At 41.5% G+C, this 21,526-nt stretch overlaps 2 protein-coding genes across 2 annotated transcripts; both read left to right on the forward strand.

The window, feature by feature from the left end:
* Window positions 1-1,161: 1,161 nt before the first annotated feature.
* ccdc61 (coiled-coil domain containing 61) lies at window positions 1,162-9,405 on the forward strand. The gene is made up of 13 exons (XM_058415860.1): window positions 1,162-1,370; window positions 2,937-3,111; window positions 3,200-3,282; window positions 3,513-3,673; window positions 4,213-4,365; window positions 4,490-4,691; window positions 5,359-5,441; window positions 5,527-5,750; window positions 6,235-6,313; window positions 6,442-6,648; window positions 6,744-6,777; window positions 6,882-6,942; window positions 7,616-9,405. The coding sequence occupies exons 2-13, from the start codon at window positions 2,964-2,966 to the stop codon at window positions 7,708-7,710; spliced, it is 1,530 nt and encodes a 509-aa protein (XP_058271843.1). The 5' UTR covers window positions 1,162-1,370; window positions 2,937-2,963; the 3' UTR covers window positions 7,711-9,405.
* Window positions 9,406-10,303: 898 nt separating this feature from the next.
* itpkca (inositol-trisphosphate 3-kinase Ca) lies at window positions 10,304-21,324 on the forward strand. Its single transcript, XM_058415861.1, has 7 exons — window positions 10,304-11,075; window positions 15,869-15,956; window positions 16,114-16,327; window positions 17,346-17,550; window positions 17,638-17,739; window positions 17,832-17,903; window positions 20,379-21,324. The coding sequence occupies exons 1-7, from the start codon at window positions 10,680-10,682 to the stop codon at window positions 20,583-20,585; spliced, it is 1,284 nt and encodes a 427-aa protein (XP_058271844.1). The 5' UTR covers window positions 10,304-10,679; the 3' UTR covers window positions 20,586-21,324.
* Window positions 21,325-21,526: the final 202 nt, after the last annotated feature.

Below are 21,526 nucleotides of genomic sequence, written 5' to 3' on the forward strand. Positions count from 1 at the left end.
CAAGCATAATAACATTATGACCAGCTGCCTAATATTGTGTTTATTTTTGCTGCCAAAACAGCCCTGAACTATCGAGGCACGGACTTCACTAGATCCCTGAAGGTGTGCTGTGATATCTGGCACCATGATGTTAGCAGCAGATCCTTTACGTCCTGTAAGTTGTGAGGTGCGCCCCATGGAGGCCCCTTAAAGGATACTTTTCGATAGATACTGACCACTGCATTCTGCTTCTAACACATCAACTTTGAGGACAAAATGTTTACTTGCTGCCTAAAATGTCCCTCCCACTAACAGGTACCATGATGAGGAGATCATCAGTGTTATCCTCTTCACCTGGCACTGCTCATAATGTTATGCCTGACCGGTGTATGTCTGCACTATCATGTATCTTTGCACAATGTCTGTACTTTCTTCTACATTGGAGCTCCTGTCGCCAGGTCGAATTCCTAATGTGTGTAAACATGCTTGGTAATAAAGTTCTTTCTGACTTCTGAACACAGCAGGTGACACTGTGCTGCAGAGGGTAGTGTTGCTGCCTTGCAACTTTAGAGTCCTTTTTTCTCCACTTGTCCACATGAGTTTCCTCCAGGTTCTCTGTTGTCCTCCCATCACGCATGAACATACTAGTAGGTGAATTGACTACAGTACATTACCCCTAGGTATGAATGAGTGTGTGAATGTGTAGTGTGTTGCAGTGCTGGGTGTACTCCTGACCTCACCTTGAATATGATATACTCTACATCCACCACCACACCTGACCAGGATAAAACTGGTACTAAAAGGATGTCATTTAAAAGATTACTTAGGAACAGTCTTGTGTGAAACGTGACACAAGACGTGCTTTATTCTGATTTATTATACCAATTTTAATGATAAATTACCGTTTTCAATATAATCGTGATTTGTCATTTTGTAGGTCCCCCCCACTCGGCGGATACCAGCTACCGCGTACTAGCATACTAAATAGTGTGTTAGTATTGACAGCCAGTCACTTATCTTATCATGCTTTTTAGTGCGGGAGTATGCAGTAGTGGGCGTTAGTGAGGGGGTTGTGTTACGTGTGATTGACAGGGATAAAAACCAAACATAGGCCGTTTTTTCAAGTCGCTGTCCAATGGGTGCTTTCGGGGGCGGGATTTTTAAATTCCCGGTTGCTGTGCCGCTGTTTTCAATTGTTTTAACTGACACCACAGAAGAAGGGCTGTTAGCTTTAAAATGGCTTGTTTAGAGTTATATTAGTAAGCTATTTGTTTTAATTATTTTTATTGTATTTTTGAGGTTTTGATCGTTATCGATTTGTAAGTTAAAGGTGATAAATGTAGGATTTAAATCACTCCGCTCAGCTCTTGGAAACACAGCATCTATAGCGGGTATGTAGCCTGTTAGCTTAGCTGGCTAACAAGTCAGCACTGAGCTGGAATTGCTAGCTTTGTTAAAAACACCTCACTTTACTAACATAACTTATATTAGATACGGGTTTGTAAACTGAAAAGGGTAAAAATAAAAAAAGTACCGTGCGTTATTTCTGTTATTGATTATAAAGACTTGTTTATATTTTTTTGCTTAGCTAGTTTTAGTAGAGTGCACTAACTGGTCATGAACTTGACTAGAAATGAAGCTGTTTGGCTAATAAACACATGACCAGTGAAGTGAAGAGGATAATATAATAGTATAAATAGTAAGCTACTTCTTATTAGAATTATTAAAAGAGTTAACCAGGTCAGTTACCTTTATTCACTTACCTTTGTACACTGTGTTGCCAAAAGTTTTGGGACACCAATCCAGATCATTGAGTTCAGGAGTTGGGCTTGACCCCTTAGTTCCAGTTAAAGGAACTCTTAATGCTTCAGCATACCAAGACATTTTGGACAATTTCATGCTCCCAACTTTGTGGGAACAGTTTGGGGATGACCCCTTCCTGTTCCAACATGACTGCGCACCAGTGCACAAAGCAAGGTCTATAAAGACATGGATGAGTGAGTTTGGTGTGGAGGAACTTGACTGGCCTGCACAGAGCCCTGACCTCAACCCCATAGAACACCTTTGGGATGAAATAGAGCGGAGACTGTGAGACAGACCTTCTCGTCCAGCATCAACGCCTGACCTCACAAATGCGCTTCTAGTGGAATTGTCAAAAATTCCCATAAACACACTCCTAAACCTTGTGGAACGCCTTCCCAGAAGAGTTAAAGCTGTTATAGCTGCAAAGTGTGGGACAACTCCATATTACATTCATGTGCATGTAAAGGCAGATGTCCCAGATTTGACCAATCCTCTAATTCATCCTAAAGGTGTTCTGTCGCATTGAGGTCAGGACTCTGTGAAGGCCAGTCAACGTCCTCCACACCAAACTTCACATCATCATCCATGTCTTTATGGACCTTGCTTTGTGCACTGGTGTGCAGTCATGTTGGAACAGGGAAGGGGTCATCCCCAAACTTTTCCCACAGTTATCATGAAATTGTCCAAAAGGTCTTGGTATGAAGCTTAAGCATTAAGAGTTCCTTTTACTGGAACTAAGGTCAAGCCCAACTCCTGAAAAACAACACCTGAGGTCAATGATTTGGAGGGATGTCCCAAAACTTTTGCCAGTATAGTGTATCTACACTTATTAAAGCATTTTATCAGGTTAAGCTGCAGTATACGTGTAAAATGCCATTAATGTCAATGTGAACAACTTTTTCATAATATCTCATTCATTGGGTCTTAAGTTATGAATAAATGTTTCAACACCTGGTTTACACCTGTTCATATTTAAACAAGAAATCTGGTGACCAAGAAACTCCATTAATTCAAGTTTATTAATGAATATTCATTAATTGAATATTTTTAATTCGGTGATCAATTCAGCATTCCACAATCTAGACCAAGAAGGTGGTGTTGTAGCTGTTAAATGTGTTAAAACACTGTTCCTTTTATCCTTCATCATTTGCCAGGTTGCTGAAAGTACCCTGAAATTCATCATGGAAGTCGGTACAGTGGTACAAGAAGAGCTAAAATTTCGTGGAGTTGAATTTGCTGTTAAAGTGGAGCTGCAAGATCGCTCACTGGCGGTCGAGATTTCAGATATCCTGACTGCAGACCAGTGGAGTGGCGAATTCGACCCAGCATGTACGTGTGCACTTCATTATATACATTTTGTACTTTAATTTTATGTTGCCCCTCGACTTTTCTGACCTTTTTGTTGCTGTTTTTTCAGACATTGAAGATCTCACTCGCAAAACTGGAAACTTTAAGCAGTTCCCTATCTTCTGTAGCATGCTCGAGTCTGCAGTCAGTAAGGTGACTTCCAACATGTTCTATTATTATTATTGTTTTTTTTCCTTATTTATTTATTTATTTATTGGATACAATTTTTACACATCTTTTGAAACTGTTGAAGTTTGTATTCTGATTACTCAGAAGGTGGTGATTATTAATTATTTAAATTATTATATTATATTAATATTATTAATTATTGTTTATATAATATTTAATAGGCTTAACACTACAATTCTGTTAAAAACCCACAGACTAGTGAGTCGGTAACACTCGATCTGCTGACCTACTCGGACCTGGAGCTTTTGCGGAACAGAAAGGCGGGTGTGGTGGGGAGACCTCGTGCCCAGCAGCAGTCCCCGGCTCTCAGCGCTAAACGCTACCTCATCCTCATCTACACTGTGGAGTTTGATAGGTATAAAATTAACAGTTCAGTAAGGAATCCTATTTACACAATTTTCTACTCAACCCAAATGATTTTTCAGCCAAGAAGGGGCATATGAGGCTAATGTAGCTAACTTTTAATCTTTTTATTACATATCTGTGTAAATGTCAATATACATGCTTTAAACAACATAAAGCCTTGTAGTCTTAGTCCTTAAATCATTCTGCTGTAATTTCACCTTCAGACTTGAGAGGTTTGGGAATGATGCCAAATTAGGCAGAAAGTGCCAGATGGCTGCCTCCGTAACTTTCTGTAATGTTGGTTCATGTTTATAGATGAAGTCCCACTGTGTTGCAACAAAACATCTGGCTGACATTTAACTGCTAGATGCGCTTGAAGGCAGATTATTACCGGAATGAGAAGAATAGAGTGTAGAGAGCACTTTATTAATACTTTATTACTGGGAGCGACAGACTTCCATTTATTGTTCATATCACAGCTAAATAAAGAGTGGACAACCAACTTGTTTTGGCTGATTATTTCAAATGGCATTCATGCACTTTCCCTAGGATCCACTACCCTTTGCCACTACCATATGTCGGAAAACCTGATCCTGCAACCCTCCTGAGAGAGATCAGAGCTCTGAGGGCTGAGCTAAATGTCAGGAGAATGAGAGGAGACCATGCAGTGTCCGACCAAGAGACCCGCCGACTGCGTGCGGAGTCAGTTCTGGTTTTGCATTTCAGCAGTCTAGAAAGTAACATAGTTTAAGAGAGATCAGTATTGTCTTTTTTTTTTATTTTTTTTTTTACTAACCGTATGTGCTGAAATTTATCATAATATCAGGTTGGCTGTGGTCAGAGAGGAGAAGGATGCGCTGGCCGAGGCTCTGGAGCGACTGCGGTCAGTCGGGACAGGCTCCACTTCAGGGACTCGGGGGCTCAGAGAAGCGGTGCGCAGTCTGGAGGAGCAGCTTTTGAAAGAGAGAGCAAAAAGCCAACGCTCAGCAAGCAAGAGGGGACAAGAACAGCGCCATCTAATGGAGCAGGTGAGTCTAGGTAACCTAGTGTTCACACTAGCTAGAGACAGGTATTGTTCTAGATGAGTGTGCCTGCAGATACAGTTTTGTTCAGTGAATTTCTTTTTTGATGAATTCTAGACATGAGATAAGATATTAAAGCCACAATACGAGACATTTTAATACGTCTATTTTGTAAGGCACTGCACTAAGAAAAATAAATCAGCATTTAATTTTACATCTTTTTCAGTATCACTCTATAAATGTACATCATGGTGGTGTTATTAATATGGAAAGATTGTTTGACCGTAGATTGGATTGGACAAATTTGTCTTTTCACCGGTTCAAAGGTTTTAGGTCACAAGCAATAACTAAAATTAAGTTCAAAAGTTAAAAAGACTGAACAAAATCTGAGATCTGCAGCAACAACCCTGTCTCAGCTGACATGGAATGACCCATATGTGAAAATCCTCTTAAACATAATCTACAGCTTTTCTTCTACCCATAAACCAGTGTAAAGCCAGTTTAGACTCTAGGATGATTGGGGTAAATATGTATTATGTTATAACATTATTATTCTGCCAGAATAACTGACTACATATAAGATTTTACTGCATAGCTAGGCCAACTGATAGTACTATAACAATATAGTGTTTATTAGTATTAATAATAATAATTTCATCCACTCTTTTCCTAGTTGGAGGAACTGAGGGCCTCCGAGCGAGCTCTACGAATACGTGTGAAGAGTCTGACCACCGAGTTAGCCATGCAACGCCGAGGGTAAGTGCTCTTTAACTGTCTGCTTTCTTTAACTCCCTGATCCTGTGTGTCGGTATTTGAGCTTTTTCCTGCCTCATGTTCGTAGCCGGATTACACCGGTTCTGTCAGGCCGGAGCGGGTCCAGGGGTGAGGCGGATTTCCCACGGTCGGCCTCTAGGGAGCGGAGTTTACCCCGAGCAGGGATGAGGGCACGCTCAGGGTCCAGAGAGAGAGCAGAGGATCAGAGCAGGAGGTCAGAAGAGAGAGGGAGAAGGTCAGGTTCTTCTGGAACACGCAACCACTTCTCAAGACCTTCACCGTCTCCAACAGGCATGTTTTAATATATTCTGTAGTACATCAGTATACACTTCTGAAGTGACCGTGATATCTATTTTACTCTGTTTCTGTGACATCTTTTTCCTCAGCTAACAATCTTTAGAATTGTAGTACTTCATGCTTGTGACCTCAACAGCAGGTAATTGTTTGATGCTTTGGCTATGAGCTGTGTGCTGTTCTCTTCTCACATCCCATTTGGGTCTGTGCAGCACCTTATATGAATTCTATGATGGCTGTATATTATTTTGCTTGGTCTCCTGTGTGTTTCTGATTCTAAAAAGATCTTTCTGCACTGGCGATCCGATCCTTCCTGAGCCAGATCGGTCCTGGTTGTTCAAGCCTGTCCATCTGCAATTTAATTATTCCACACCTGGGAAAGATAAAATCATGTATATTTAAGATTAGCAATAAAATAAACTCATGAGTGACCGAGATTTGATTGAATGAATTAATTATCCATTTTTAATTATTATTTCAGGATCTCGAGGGCAACGATTTGACCCAACAGCTTATGTTCAAGAGCGACAACGACGCCAGAAAGAGACAGAACTCAAGAAGTGAGACTGTTTCCCTTCCGTTAGTCATCCTTGCGTTTACTTTCCTGACCACAATATTAGATTAAGATGTTTTTGTTTTGGATTTCTATGGATCATTTGTCTGTAAAATTGGATTTTTGTCTCGTTAGCCAAAGGAAGGTCAGAAGGGACATGCTGACATCACCAGGTCTGAATGAACGGGGTCGTTCACGGTCCAGAGAGCACGTTCCTCAGTTGGTCAGACGGGGGAGTGCTGGCAGGGGCAGGAGCACGTCTGTGGAGAGCAGGAGTCGTCGTCACTCTTCTGAAAGCTCAATGGCTGAATTTGAGGATCTCGCTAAGCCTCTGAATAGCAGGTCAGTTAAATCAATACACATTCAGGTTTCACTGAAAAATAAAGTTTGTAGTGTTTGAGGTTTTTGAATAATCTTTTTTTTTTTTTTGTAAACAGAGGAAGAAAACTGCCGTATAATGGACCAGCTATGGTGAGTTTCAACCTGAACTCGTTTGAACCCTGTTTGTGATTTCAGTGTAAACAGCAGTTCTGTTTGTGCTGCCACTGAAACCCTGACATGTTTCTTCTTTGTAGATAAGAGGAAGACACTTGAACAAAAAGCCACTGTGTAGCACTCCAACACAAAGAGTGAGAGGTACGGAAATACAGTCTAAATCTAGCAATCAGGAATCTTCTCAGGAATTGAAATATTATTATTTGTAAATGATGTGAGATTTTAACTAAGGCTTGTAGCAGTCATCTAAAATCATTAACTACATTTCAGGAAATGTTTGATAATGGATCTAAAGCGCAAATGAATTAAGCTCTTTACAATTCCAGATGAGAAATTCCATTTCAGGAAGGTATAATGCTCAGATACGTTCCCTGCTATAAAAAAAGTTGAACAAACAACTTATTCGTACATAAATACAGCCCAGCAAAGATACTCGAGACGTGCATTTCTGAGCTGTTTCTTCTTCTTCAAGCTGAAGTGATCACAAAACCCCATGAGGATGGAGCGATGATATAATGATCAGCATTTTGTTTAGACTAAAGAACTGTATAAACAGCGTTTTGTTATTGTGCTACACCTTTTAGAAAGTGTGGAAGCTGATCATTTAACCAAGGTGGAAGAAAGCAGAAATGAAATCAATGAGAACCAGGTTACCGTGGTAACCCTGCTGTTAAACCATGCTCCTTTCACATTCATGACAGATTCACGTTTCTCACATCAACATCGTACCTTTAGAATCTATGTCCAGTAACTGATCCTGCATGGTGGTGTCTCAGTAATTAAAACAGATGGGTTTTTTCCTTCTCCATATCAGAGAGTTCTGTGGATACTGGAGCAGACCTGTCTGAGATTGATGCCCGGCTCCAGGCCCTGCAGGAGTACATGAGAGACCTGGACACAGGACGCTAGCGGCTTGGGTGGATTTTATCCCCCGGGGGTTTTATTGCATCTGGTAGTGAAATTCATCAGGGTGGACAATCATTATTTCTTTTAACTCACTGTTCAGATAGAGATGCCGAACGTTACCAGTCCTACAGGATGATGTGTGCAATTATGGATGAATCAACAGAAAATGTGTGATTTTATTCCTTGACTTGAAAGACTCCTAGTGTGTGTGTGTGTGTGTGTGAGAGACTGGTTGTACATGCTGTGTGTGTGTGTGTGAATTAGGATATTTATATGTAGTGTAATTCTGTTTTAACCAATTTATACAAGTTTTATGACATTTTTCTACAAACATTTTAATTCATCGTTCTTTGCTCATACCTTTAACCCATTTTCACGACTAATGTCCCGTTAAGGTGGCGACACATGATGGGATTTGTGTTTGATTAATTGAGAGCCACTCATTTACGTAGAAAACCTTTTTCACGTTGGCCTTTTAAACATTAGCACACATTCACAAAGTCGTCAGGAAGATTTATACAATCATCTCCCCACACCCCCGAGTGACTGATCTGCTAAAGCATGCTTGGTGTTTTTAAGCTGTTTAATTTTTTACAGTATTGGAATTACTAGTAAGAGAGGCTTAGGGCATCTTGTTTAGCATTCCAGTCCCCCTTGCTTCAGAAAGCATTATTTAGGTCAGTTATACCATTTGTACCTAAAATTTCATTTAAAAAAAGCACACAAAAATGGCCCTACTGAATTAAAACAAATATCCAGCTTGACCAACATTATCACTCAAATCACTTTCAGCACACAGTTTATCCTCCAGTAATCCATGCTTCTTATCTGAGTCTGATGTTATTGTGTAGAAAGCTGAGAGAGAAAGGGTTTTTATCTGTGTTTAAAGATCAAACCCAGATAAAACCCTTTCTATAGTCACAGTATGTTCTTCAGTATCTGGAACCATGCTGAGCAAACTCCCAAGAATCATTTAGAGAAGCAGTATTTTCGATGCACAGTGTAAATCTGGTAGTAAACGTGATGGTTGGTTTCTGAAACTGTTCCTTTAATGCAAATTACTGGCTTTCCATAGTGAAGAGAAACAATATTTTGACCTGTATGCTCCACTTAAATGTTAGCAACATGTAGACCACATCATGTAATATGCTAGAATTTATTTATTATTCCACCAAAATGTTTTGACTTTCATATTTCATAAATCTGTTCATTGAGAGACTCTCCGGTGTAATGAATAAAACGATCAGAATGAGCACATAAGTATAAACCTGTGATTTTACACCTCCTGACCGGTCAGACGCCAGAACTGAACAGCACTGTGTGACGTGTGATACTGCAGGATTGTTTTTATTGTGATGTGGTCTTATCTCGACCCTCAGAGTTCTGCAACTGGAGAAAGGATTCAGTTGAAGCATTGCGGTTTTGCTGTAGCATGTCACAGCTGGCCCACATCTCTTAATCAGAAGCTGTGTGTCTGTGCGGCTCATCCATCTGGCACGACATCTGCTGGCCCCTTCTCCCTCTAGCATACACATCATCATGCGAGACAAATCTCTGAGTTCAAATAATATGCTAGGAAAAGGCCAGATTGGTTTATTAAAAAGACTTCGATATTATTAACAAGTGCAGTTACATCTCCCTTGTAGTTAGTTTCATTACCTCTGTCTGTGAATCATGTGGCAGCAACATAATGCAAATTATAATGTCCTGAGTTTCAAGTAATGTTCACATTAAACATCAGAATGTGAGCTCGCTCAGTGACACTGACCATGACACAGTTGTTGGTGCCAAATTGGCTGATTTGAGTATTTCACAAACTGTTTGAGTTTACACAAGTAAGAAACATTATGTTGATGAGAGAGGTAAGAGACAGAAAGGCATCTTAGACCACATAACATGCTAGAACCTTTTTTGTAGATGGGATACAATAAAAGAAGAACAATCAGACATGCCCCAATTCTACCCCTCTTCATGGAATAAAGTATTTAAGAAAAGCTTTAATAAAAATTCAAATATTATTCACGTATAGAGAGAATGATTATAAATATTACTAACACCACTATGGTTGGTGTTGCCTTCTGATCTAGGCTCTAGGTTCCTCTGTTCGGTCGTGAACTTCCTCTACCACCTCCACTAATTTGCCCCTAGGTGTGAGTGAACACTTGTGTGCATGGTGTGATAAACAGGAGTCCCATACAACATGAATCCCAGTCTCCCCAGTGCTTTACTGATGAGGAATGAATGAATTACATACACCTTAACAGATTACAAGATTAAGTTAGTATTCAATTCAATTTGTATAGTGCCTTTTACACTGGACATTGTCCCAAAGCAGCTTTACAGAAGTAGAGAAACAGAAGGAAATATAAATAAAAGTTACTATTTTATCTCTAATGAGCAAGCCTGTGGGGATGGTGGTGAGGAAAAACTCCCTGAGATGAGATGAGGAAGAAACCTTGAGAGGAACCAGGCTCAGCAGGGAACCTCATCCTCATTTGGGTGACACTGGACAGTAAATAAGGTCCTTTTCTACAACAGCAATCAAGGGCTCATGAGGAACTGTTAGGTCAGTGAGTTAATTATATAAAGTAGAATTTTATATATCCTAGTATAGAACTGATGATCCACATTGGGCAGCTCTACCACTTTAAAAAAAAAAAACGCGCAGTGGGCGCGTCCTGCGCAATTGACCAATTAAAAGAGGCGGGGAGGCGGAAGCCGCTACTAACACGCAGTCACTGGAGAGCAGCACGCGACAGGCAGATGTGAGACAGAGCAGCGCGGTTAAATGCAGGTGTTTATGGTCGAGAGACTGAAGTGAGTGAGGTGGAGGCACAACGCTGATGGCTCCCTAAGCGGATTAACGCCTTCATGACTGAGTAAAAAACCCCGGATGTAAGAAGTGTGATTAGCCGAGCGCGCACCCCGAGCCTATAGTGAAGGATCAGTGTCATGGTGCAGGAGTGACCGGGATGACCAAAACCCCCTCCAGCGCTGCTCCGTGTCCGCGTGTTGGAGACATGATCCAGAGTTTACACTGGCCCCCTCAGCCAGCGCAGCAGAGCCGTGTTGTGGCCCTGCGTGCTCCTCCTCCTCCTCCTCCTCCTGAGCTGGTTGTGACCTGTGAGCCCGGTGTGGCCCAAACCGAGCACCGGAACACGAGCGGACTTTCCTGCGGCTCTCAAGCCGATGAGGAGTCGCAGTGCTCGGACAGCGGCTTTGGCGGCTCCCCCGCCTCCTCTCTCGGGCTGAGAAAGCTCTCAGATTGCTCCTCTGTGGGCCTTTCTCCTTCCTCCAGTTTTGAGGAGTATGAGGAGGAGTTTCCTGGGAATACTGACCGGAAGGACACGGCGACCCGGAGCGATGCGGTGAGTTTATTCCCTTCTGCTGACTGCACTGATTTCCACATCCAGCCTCTGTTCACATGTTATTGTTCTGCTTTTTCATCTCATCTTATCTCATATCATATTATCTTATCTCATATCATATTATCTTATCTCATATCATATTATCTCATTCATTTAATTTAATTTTATTTTATTTTTATTCTCTTTCTTATCTGTAAGTCTGCATGATTAAAAAAGGTGACAGTTCATTTACAGCCGGTTTTTTTCTTTCTTATTATTGTTAAACATTTGCATTGAATTTTAATAATCATATTAATGATCTCATTTAAATGTCCTGGTTCTCAGAAACATTTTGTCTGTAAGGCTTGCCGGTTCTTCAGATATTTCTGTTGGCATAAATATATAATTTTTTTTTTTTTTTTTTTACTATATTATTATTATAATTGTAATTTTTTTTTTGTGACACTTGAGTATAGCTGAAACTTTTGAGGATTTGACCTGATCTGAATAAGTTGATCATCTTATATTTTATATATTTATAAATAGCAGCTTTTTGATTGAATCTCAGTGAATTTTGTTTTTTTGAAGGTGTTACTGGTGCACATGTAAATTCCAGTCACACGCATCATATTCATCATGCTGCAGGACAACCAGAAGAACCTGCTTTGTAGAAAAACACCGGCTGTGTTTGCCCAACATCTCGGTTTGTCTCAAGTCAGAAATTCATCAGTCAGAATATTCTGCGTGTAAACTGTGGTCAGTGTAAACACACCGTGAAATGAGGACCGTGATTGCACTCATAAGGTCATCGCATTGCTTATGTAGGATGATGGGCTTCTTCTGCCATCTTTTTTTTTTTTTTTTTTGCGTTCTGGAGAACTTCGTTAGTGTGACTGGAGGTGATGTGAAAAAAGGGACTCTGGGAGAACTAGGAGACGCGCACAAGATTGTTTAATCCCCTAAGACTGTTTAAGAACTCCTGTCCACAATATGGTTTAACAAATTGAGTTGGTTGACTTACCTGAAACATAAACAGTGTAGTTATTTAAACCACTTTGACCGTAAGATGATATAGAGATGCCGGATTGATGGTTTAGATGCACCATTTACAATTTTTGTGGTGATATGAAAGGGTTTTTTTGTAATTTTTTTCAGCCAAATGATCAGTTATACCGAAAGCAAATCAAATTCACGCAGTGTAGAAGTGAAACTAGTGAAGCGGAAAAAATCTGGGACATGAAAGTCTCTGTGCTGAATTTCTATGTGATTTTTTTTATGTTTGAAGGAAAGCACTGCTGATTATTGAGTAGCGCTCATACTGGACTTTGCTGTTGTCTTACTGTTGCCCGGTGCAAACCTTGGAGACAAAAACCAATTGGTTATCCAAGGCTCTCGAGATCACACCCTTCAGAATCAACATACTGTAGGAAGAAAGCTAATACTGTAGACTCAGCGGGATTGCAGTTCAGTTACAGATCAGACCAGAGCTGTCCAGTTCACAGACGTACTTGTGGGAAGATTCAGTTTTTTTTTTTTTTTTTATCATCCTTGGCCACGGTAAACTGTTGCACAGCCTTTATGCACCAGGTTAATAAACATGGCCTTTCTTTATCATGCCGGCTTCTATCTGATCATCACCCATGACCATGAGCATAAAGACTGGCGTCACACACACGTCATTGTGACTCTCTCTCTTTTTTGTGTGTGTCCCATGGAATCCCAGTCCGAATGCTCACCTCGAACACGCGTCAACTCTCGAAGCAGTTGTTCAGCCTAAACAGTGTTCAGTTTCTCAAGCAGACACACTGATGTGACTTCTGACTGTGTTACGCATGCACCATCACAAACATCACATCAGAATCACATTTAATATGGATTTATCCACTGATCAGGCATAACATTATGAGCAGTGAGAGGTGAAGTGAATAACACTGATGATCTCATCATGTTGATGTGTTAGAAGCAGGAAAAATGGACAAGCGTAAGGATTTGAGCGAGCTTGACAAGGACCATATTGTGATGACTAGACGACTGGATCAGAGCATCTCCAAAACTGCAGCTCTTGTGGGGTCTGCAGTGGTCAGTATCTATCAAAAGTGGTCCAAGGAAGGAACAGTAATGAACCGGCGACCGGGTCATGGCCGGCCAAGAGTCATTGATGCATGTGAGGAGTGAAGGCAAGAGCCTTTCGCAAAAAGGGAACCAACACCAGGTCATAATGTTATGCCTGATCAGTGTATGTACTTGTATGGATTTGTTAAACTGCCAGCTATATACTTCCTTTATTTTCACAAAGCCCTTGGATGCTTACATTTCGGGAACGTTATGCATTTAGTTTAATTGGGTCTTAAAAGGATTCTTTTAAAACTAGGGGAGAAGGACACCTTATTTCTTTTAAGTGACTTTCTGGCCTGTGGCAGTAGCAAAACAAGTGCTTTCTGTAAATGTTTCATCAGTGATTGTGTAAGATGAGGCAGTTATCACTCGGCTCAGTAAATTGCTTGATAAGTTTAGCGAGTTCAGCATTGTTGTCAATGATTGGCTCGGTGGTGGTTAGTACAGAACGAGACGGTGGTTTGAGCTGAAGGCTGAGGTAAGGATTGGAGCTGTGGTTTTGGACACAGTCTTTTGTGATTAGAGCAGGAAGCTTGTAAATCAATTGTCATTATCTTTCTGTTTTCTTCTCCCACACTTCATGACATGTAATATAATAGCAAATCCATTAAAACGGCCTTTCGGCTCGGTTTCCTCCAAAGCTGCAGTATTGCAGTACGTATCAAACAAGAGTGTGTGTGAGCCAGGAAGGTTTACTCACTGATTTTCTGTTGTATTTGTCTGTTTCACATTCTGCTGCTTGCTGTTTAAGTGATGTGTGTGTGTGTGTGTGTGTGTGTGTGTGTGTGGGTGTGTGCTAGGTATGTACTAATCTGGAAAAACCCTTCACATGGATTCATTTGAAATTTATTTCTGAATAAAAAATGTATTTATACAGTTCTGAAAACTACAGACAAATGTTTGCTTGTATCGTTTTGTTTTGTTTTGCCCAGAAGTCTTGCATTTTTAAACCTAAAAAGAAGAAAATTAGGTTTAAAGACTGTATTCGGACTGAAGCTCTGAAGGAACATCATGGATATTTTTTACAGCCGGTGTCTGATTCTGATCTAAACTGTGTGTGTTAGGCTTAAGTCCACCACGTAGCTGTCTGACACATTTAGCAAAACATCACGTTTGCTGTGTTTCATACAGCTAGTGAGGTTTTAGACACTTGAATCGGAAACATAGCCAACTTTCAGGCCTCCCAGTAAGACTTAGTAGTGGTGGTGGTCACTGAGGTTAGCAATGGCATATGATGCAAATCTGAACAGCATGGTCACTGGAGTAGACTTTATTTGAATTATGATGTGATGCGCACTACAACATCTCTGGGAAATTTGCAAACTTCATTTCATCACTGTCCAACAGCAAGGAATAAGCAAGTTTAGGTCACTCGCACTGCTCCCTGCTCCTGCTGAATACGAATGACCGATGATATGGCATTTCTTTACTTTATCTGCTATTAGTCATTATAGTTATCTGCTATTAAATATGTAATGCTCTCAGAAACTAGCTAGATGTTGACCAAATGCTGCATAGATGAGGCTCCTGCTCAGACCAGGCACAGAAAAGGCGAGTCACACTTGATGATTTCCTGTGGCTGTGGATTAGTATTTTGCTCCACAGTGAGAAATTCCATGGCTTTTAATCAGCCCTCATCGTTGTAAAAGCTCTGGCTTATACACACAGGCATCAAGGCAAGATTAGAGAGCAAAGAAAAACATTTCCACATCATTTTGGTTGGTTGTGTGATTTCTTAATCTCGAGGACTTTGTTCTGAATCCAGACCCAGAAAAATCTTTCAGTGGACTAACCTGAGCACTCGAAAAATACTACAACACCGCTGATAAACGAGCTAGTACAGTGACCTCCGTGTCCGAAACACGACCCAGCTCGGCTGCTCTCGTGGCTTTTATGCATTGATATAAATGATTTATAGCAACAGAGGGACTTTTCTTCCGTCATTTCCTCTGCATTTCGTGATTTTGAGCAATAAGGACATGACTCACAAGGAAAGGATGAAAAGAGAATGTTTGAAGATAAATGCATTTCCTCTCCTTGCTGCAAGTTCAAACCTGCTGTGTAATTCATCTGTTCTGGTATTAATCATCAGTCAAAAGCGTTAAGGTGAAGCTCTGTCATTAATCAGAACACTTAATGAACCTACTCACAAAGATGTGTGAGGACGAAAGAAATGAATGACGCATGTTTCAAATAGAACAAATAATTGTTTTATATATCCTTGGTAGCCGTGAATCATTAATAGTTGATCATTATAAGGCAATCGTTGTCACACTTCAGTCAAGTTAGAAACTTATCAGGACTGTAATTAAGCTGTATTATGTAACTGGGTCTATATGTTTGAATTGAAACCCCTGTTTTAGGCAATAAAGTGATGGATTTTTTTTTCTCACATTGCCACCATTTTCCCCACTGGACTGTTTAATATTGTTATTATTATTATTATAATTAAATTTTATTTTATATCTAAATTTATATTATTATATTTTATTAATAATCAGAATATTGCCTGTAGGTTTTACAACCACAGCAGTTTACAACACAATGTTGTATAATTTATAATAATATATAATGTTCTCATGTTGGATTACTTAAACACTATTAAAGTTCCATGAATGTTGATAAAGTAGTTAAAAGCAGAATGTGATTATATTTAGTTCTTTGACCTGATGATGTCTTTGGAAACTGTGTTTTTATAGGAGAAGAATAAAAACATGGTAAACTGGTCTCCGGTTGTGGTGCCGTTAAAGGAGCGTGCTCCCTGGGTCCAAGTGGTTGGCCATGCAGGTTAGTGTTCAGCTGTGAAACTTTTCTCTCTCTGAGCTTTCCATGTATTCCTGTTCATTGGTTTGTTTGCACTGCTTATTAAAAACGAAGCACTGACAGTGACGTTACTCTTCTCACAGTGACTTGTGTGTTTTCATGGTTTCGTCTGGCCGCACAGGTAATTTTCAGACAGCTGGTGATGGGAAGCTCCTGAAGAAGTACTGTGCGAGCGAGCAGCAGTGTCTGCAGCGTCTCATGGACGATGTGCTGCAGCCCTTTGTGCCGAGGTACCACGGCGTGACCCGGCGAGACGAGCAGGAGTACAACCTCATGGACGACTTGCTGTCTTTCTTTGACTCGCCCTGCATTATGGACTGCAAAATGGGAAGCCGGTGAGAATCCCGCTTGCTTTGGTTTGCTGAGAAGGTCAGTTAAATATGTAAAGTAACGTTAGTCCGGAAAATAGAAAGTGAATACAAAAAATGAAAAGCCCTTGAATTCTAAATGATGGAAAAAGTCCATTAAATTACATCACAGGGGTATAAAGTATTGGGTCCATCCTGCATGCCTAGTTTGTTTATTTAATCTGAACTAACCTTCAATTTTAAATTAGCTTTATTCTACTTTTCATAGATTCAAGCGTCAAAGTTTTTCAGTATTCAGATTCTATCATTGAGTGCTCAGATATTCCGAAGCCTGTTTTCAGGTCACTCATTTCAGGTTTAAAATCCAGGTTAATCTGGTAATCAGCCTGCAGCTTGTTGTGGTGTTTATATCCTCTGCCGCCAGCAGTTTTTGCCTCTCAGGAGTGTGTGTGCCTATATTACTAACCCAAAGTATGTGGACACCTGACCATCATGACAAATAAGTGCATGCTGAACATCTCATTCCAGATTCTGTCCTACTTTGCTGTTATAATCTTCACTCATTTAGGAAGGCTTTCCATTCCAGTTTGTAGTGTGGCTTTGGGGTTTGCTTATTCAGCCAAAAGAGCATTAGTGAGCTCTGGCACTGGGGTCGGGAGAGTCAACAAATCAAACCATGTCTTCATACAGCTTGTTTTGTACAAAAGGGGCATTATGCTGAAACAGGTTTGAACTCATCCGCTTGGTTCCAGAGCAGGAAACCTTAAAGCTACAGGACAAACAGTTTTGTGCATCCACCTTTGGTTTGGTGAAGACCCACAAATGGGTGTGATGCTCAGGTGTACACAAAAATTTGCCTTCTTTTGGTATACACTATATGGCCAGTCAGGTTCGACTCGGGATTGTGAGGGAACAACTAACTGAGGTAGATCTGCTATAACAGGATGGTAACATATTTTATGGATTTACAGATGGTCCATTAGACAATCAGATGTACAATGTCATTGTTGTAATATATTGATGTGAGTGGTTCGTGTCTAATCAGGACCTACTTGGAGGAGGAACTGAAGAAAGCACGGAAGCATCCTCAGCCTCGCAAAGACATGTATGAGAAGATGATAGCGGTGGACCCCGAGGCTCCGACTCCAGAGGAAAAAGTCCAGCAAGCGGTACTTAAAACCAGATACATGCAGTGGAGGGAGACGCTGAGCTCCACAGCCACACTGGGCTTCCGCATCGAGGGCATCAAGGTGATTGATTTGTTGTTTTAATATTGTGTTGGTGTTGATACGTGACTGCGCTGTGAGCTGTGTTTGTTTCCTCACATCTGTGTGCAGAAATCGGACGGCTCGTGTAACACCAATTTTAAAAGGACAAAGTATAAGGAGGAAGTGGTGCAGGCGCTGGACGACTTTGTTGACTCCAACGTCACACTGCTGGTATGTGAGGAATTTTCTGTGTTGGTTTTTGCTGCGTCACTGTCAGAACTTTGCTGTGTTTATGACCTCATGCCTCTCATGCCCAATTACAGAGAAATTACCAACAGAGACTGAAGGAGCTGCGGCTGGTCCTGGAGAAATCCCACTTCTTCAGAACTCATGAGGTAAAAAATCATGATTCATAAAACTATGATACAGGATTAAATTATAATAAAAATGTAAAGGCGTGACTGCGTGCGTGACTCTGTGTGTGCGCCTGTCTGCCTGTGTGCGTGTCTGGGTGCATGCCTGTGTCTGTCTGTCTGTCAGTCTGTGTGTGAGCCTACCTGTCTGTGTGTGTGCATGCCTGTCTCTGTGTGTCTTTGTGTGTGTGCCTGTCTCTGTCTGTCTGTGTGCCTGTCTCTGTCTGTCTGTGTGTGTGCATGCCTGTCTCTGTCTGTCTGTGTGTGTGTGCCTGTCTCTGTCTGTCTGTGTGTGTGTGCCTGTCTCTGTCTCTGTGTGTGCCTGTCTCTGTGTGTCTGTGTGTGTGTGCCTGTGTGTGTGCCTGTCTCTGTCTCTGTGTGTGCCTGTCTCTGTCTGTCTGTGTGTGTGCGTGCGTGCCTGTCTGTCTGTGTGTACCTGTCTGTGTGTGTGCCTGTACCTGTCTGTGTGTGTGCCTGTACCTGTCTGTGTGTGTGCCTGTACCTGTCTGTGTGTGTGCCTGTCTCTGTCTGTCTGTGTGTGTGTGCCTGTCTGTGTGTGTGTGCCTGTCTGTGTGTGTGTGCCTGTCTCTGCCTGTGTGTGTGCCTGTCTCTGCCTGTGTGTGTGCCTGTCTCTGCCTGTGTGTGTGCCTGTCTCTGCCTGTGTGTGTGCCTGTCTCTGCCTGTGTGTGTGCCTGTCTCTGTCTGTCTGTGTGTGTGTGCCTGTCTCTGTCTGTCTGTGTGTGTGTGCCTGTCTCTGTCTGTCTGTGTGTGTGTGCCTGTCCCTGTCTCTGTCTGTCTGTGTGCCTGTCTCTGTCTCTGTCTGTGCCTGTCTCTGTCTGTGTGTGTGCCTGTCTCTGTCTGTCTGTGTGCCTGTCTCTGTCTGTCTGTGTGCCTGTCTCTGTCTGTCTGTGTGCCTGTCTCTGTCTGTCTGTGTGCCTGTCTCTGTCTGTCTGTGTGTGTGCCTGTCTCTGTCTCTGTCTGTGCCTGTCTCTGTCTGTCTGTGCCTGTCTCTGTCTCTGTGTGTCTCTGTCTCTGTCTCTGTGTGTCTCTGTCTCTGTGTGTCTCTGTCTCTGTGTGTGCCTGTCTCTGTCTCTGTGTGTGCCTGTCTCTGTCTCTGTGTGTGCCTGTCTCTGTCTCTGTCTGTGCCTGTCTCTGTCTCTGTCTGTGCCTGTCTCTGTCTCTGTCTCTGTCTGTGCCTGTCTCTGTCTGTCTCTGTCTGTGCCTGTCTCTGTCTGTCTGTGTGTGCGTGCCTGTGTGTGTGCCTGTCTCTGTCTGTGTGTGCCTGTCTCTGTCTGTCTGTGTGCCTGTCTCTGTCTGTCTGTGTGCCTGTCTCTGTCTGTCTGTGTGCCTGTCTCTGTCTGTCTGTGTGTGCGTGCGTGCGTGCCTGTCTGTCTGTGTGTACCTGTCTCTGTGTGTGCCTGTCTCTGTCTGTCTGTGTGTGCGTGCGTGCGTGCCTGTCTGTCTGTGTGTACCTGTCTCTGTGTGTGCCTGTCTCTGTCTGTCTGTGTGTGCGTGCGTGCGTGCCTGTCTGTCTGTGTGTACCTGTCTCTGTGTGTGCCTGTCTCTGTCTGTGTGTGTGTGTGTGTGTGTGTGCCTGTCTCTGTGTGTGTGCCTGTCTCTCTCTGCGTGCGTGTCTGTCTGTGTGCGTGTCTCTGTCTGTCTGTCTGCGTGCGTGCCTGTCTGTGCTTGTGTCTGTCTGTGCTTGTGTCTGTCCACTCTGATTTGATTAATTCTGATTAAGTAGTTAATTTTTCACTGTATCTGATTTCATCATACACCCTGCAACAAAATCTATATCTCACCAAGTGAAAATATCAGCTTATAATACGCTTAGAATATCTGCTTCCGTAATCAAAATACTTTTCTTCGTTCTGGATATAAATATTTAAAATTAGAAATAAAAAAGATGTAGAACAAGATGATTTGAAGTTAATAATATATTCAATAAAATTTCCGTTGTGTAAGGCTGGGGATTGTCACAAAGCAGCTTTACAGAAATGTCTAAATTTTTAAATGTAAAATATTCAAGATGGATCTCCTTGCTAAGATGCCTTGTTTTACAGAAAGCCTTCTTTCACACTGAGTCACAGTGATGGAATGACTCCTTCGAGCAGACTGGCCTGTCTGTACTTGAGAGAAAAGTCAAAGATTAAAATTATACCCAGGACGCTGAATTTGAGTAAATAAGAACTCTAAAGACACTTTAGGCATCATCACAAAAACTCACATCTACACACTGTAAAGTCCTGTAGGATCTGGTACGAGAAATCTAGTTATATCTGTGTCTGTTGATGATCAGAACACACTTTTCCCCCCAACTACAGAATACTGAATGTTTAAGCTAGCATATTAAATTCATGTTGTTAAATGTCAGCCATTTTGATATTCAGTTTCGAGTGTAGGTGCCGATATTTTTGGTTCTCCAGTTAACTGGTTGCCTTGTGTGTTTGTCTGAAGGTGGTGGGCAGCTCGCTGCTGTTCGTTCATGACCAGAGCGGCCGTGCCGGCGTGTGGATGATCGATTTTGGGAAGACCGCGTCGATGCCTCCTCCTCTCACGCTGGACCACCGCAGCCCGTGGGTGGAGGGAAACCGGGAGGACGGCTACCTCTGGGGCCTGGACAATTTTATTGACCTTTTAACTGGAATGCTGGCTGTGCAGTGAGAATGAATGCATTTTATTTTCTCGGAAGCGAATGTGTATAAATGTAACAGTGTAAATAGATTTTTATTTCATTTTATTTTTTAAAATGGTGCAGTTTCTATTTTGTGGGTTGGTATTTAGCTCAAAGATGGAACCAGTAACTTTGTGTCTGATTTTTAAAAAAAAAAAAAAAAAAATTGTACTGTAGGTTCCAGTATTTCCAGTGCTGTTATTTTTAAAGAAATGGTGTCTTTAAAATCTGCTCATTAGTGTGTTCTTGTGGCATTCTGCTGTTATTTTGCAACCAAAGTTAATCAAAGGTGCTTGTTAAACTGGTGCACCAATTACTGACAAAAAAAATAGATTTGTTTAAATTGTGTATTTTTTTTTATTTTATTTTTTTTCCTTTATGCTGCCTCATAACTGTTTGTGAGTTTGTAACTCGTACCCTGACCTATGCTGTACTACACATTCCTAGGTGATTTTACTTGCAAGAAAAATGAGTGGCTCTGTCAAACAGGACCAGAGAACTGTTTATACAGCAGTGTCTTTTGGGCCCTACGTGGAACTTCTTGTTCTTTTTAAATCCTGTATATAGTCGATGTGTTTGTGCCTTGTTTCCTACTGTGGACATGATCATGATTCTGTGATTTTAGATTTCTGTGAATCGAGTTGATACCACTACAGATTCCCGTGCTGTCTGTTTGTTGATTGTTGTTTTTTTTGTCAACACAATAAATGTTAACTGGTGTTGGTATGATGGAGTGTTTGTGTTTTAATGAAGATTTAAACTCTCGATCAGAATGTTATTGACTTTCAGTTTCACCTTTGCACAGTGTTTCCTACACCCTGAATGTAATCAGTCATAAACGTTTTACCCCAGAACTCCAATGCTAATATTCGCATGCAGACTCCTTTATACAGGAACACTTCCAGGAGTAGTTCCTATCCGCATGCTAGTT

Source organism: Hemibagrus wyckioides, linkage group LG18, assembly GCF_019097595.1.
Source record: "Hemibagrus wyckioides isolate EC202008001 linkage group LG18, SWU_Hwy_1.0, whole genome shotgun sequence".
Lineage (NCBI taxonomy): Eukaryota > Metazoa > Chordata > Actinopteri > Siluriformes > Bagridae > Hemibagrus > Hemibagrus wyckioides.

Bases quoted from the DNA above. Each gene is read 5' to 3' on its own strand.
- ccdc61 (XM_058415860.1), top strand. From the start codon at position 2,964: ATGGAAGTCGGTACAGTGGTACAAGAAGAGCTAAAATTTCGTGGAGTT. The intron at 3,112-3,199 runs GTACGTGTGCAC...CTGTTTTTTCAG, and splicing joins TGGCGAATTCGACCCAGCAT to ACATTGAAGATCTCACTCGC. The intron at 4,366-4,489 runs GTCAGTTCTGGT...TCATAATATCAG, and splicing joins ACCCGCCGACTGCGTGCGGA to GTTGGCTGTGGTCAGAGAGG.
- itpkca (XM_058415861.1), top strand. From the start codon at position 10,680: ATGACCAAAACCCCCTCCAGCGCTGCTCCGTGTCCGCGTGTTGGAGAC. The intron at 16,328-17,345 runs GTGAGAATCCCG...GTGTCTAATCAG, and splicing joins GACTGCAAAATGGGAAGCCG to GACCTACTTGGAGGAGGAAC. The intron at 17,904-20,378 runs GTAAAAAATCAT...GTTTGTCTGAAG, and splicing joins ACTTCTTCAGAACTCATGAG to GTGGTGGGCAGCTCGCTGCT.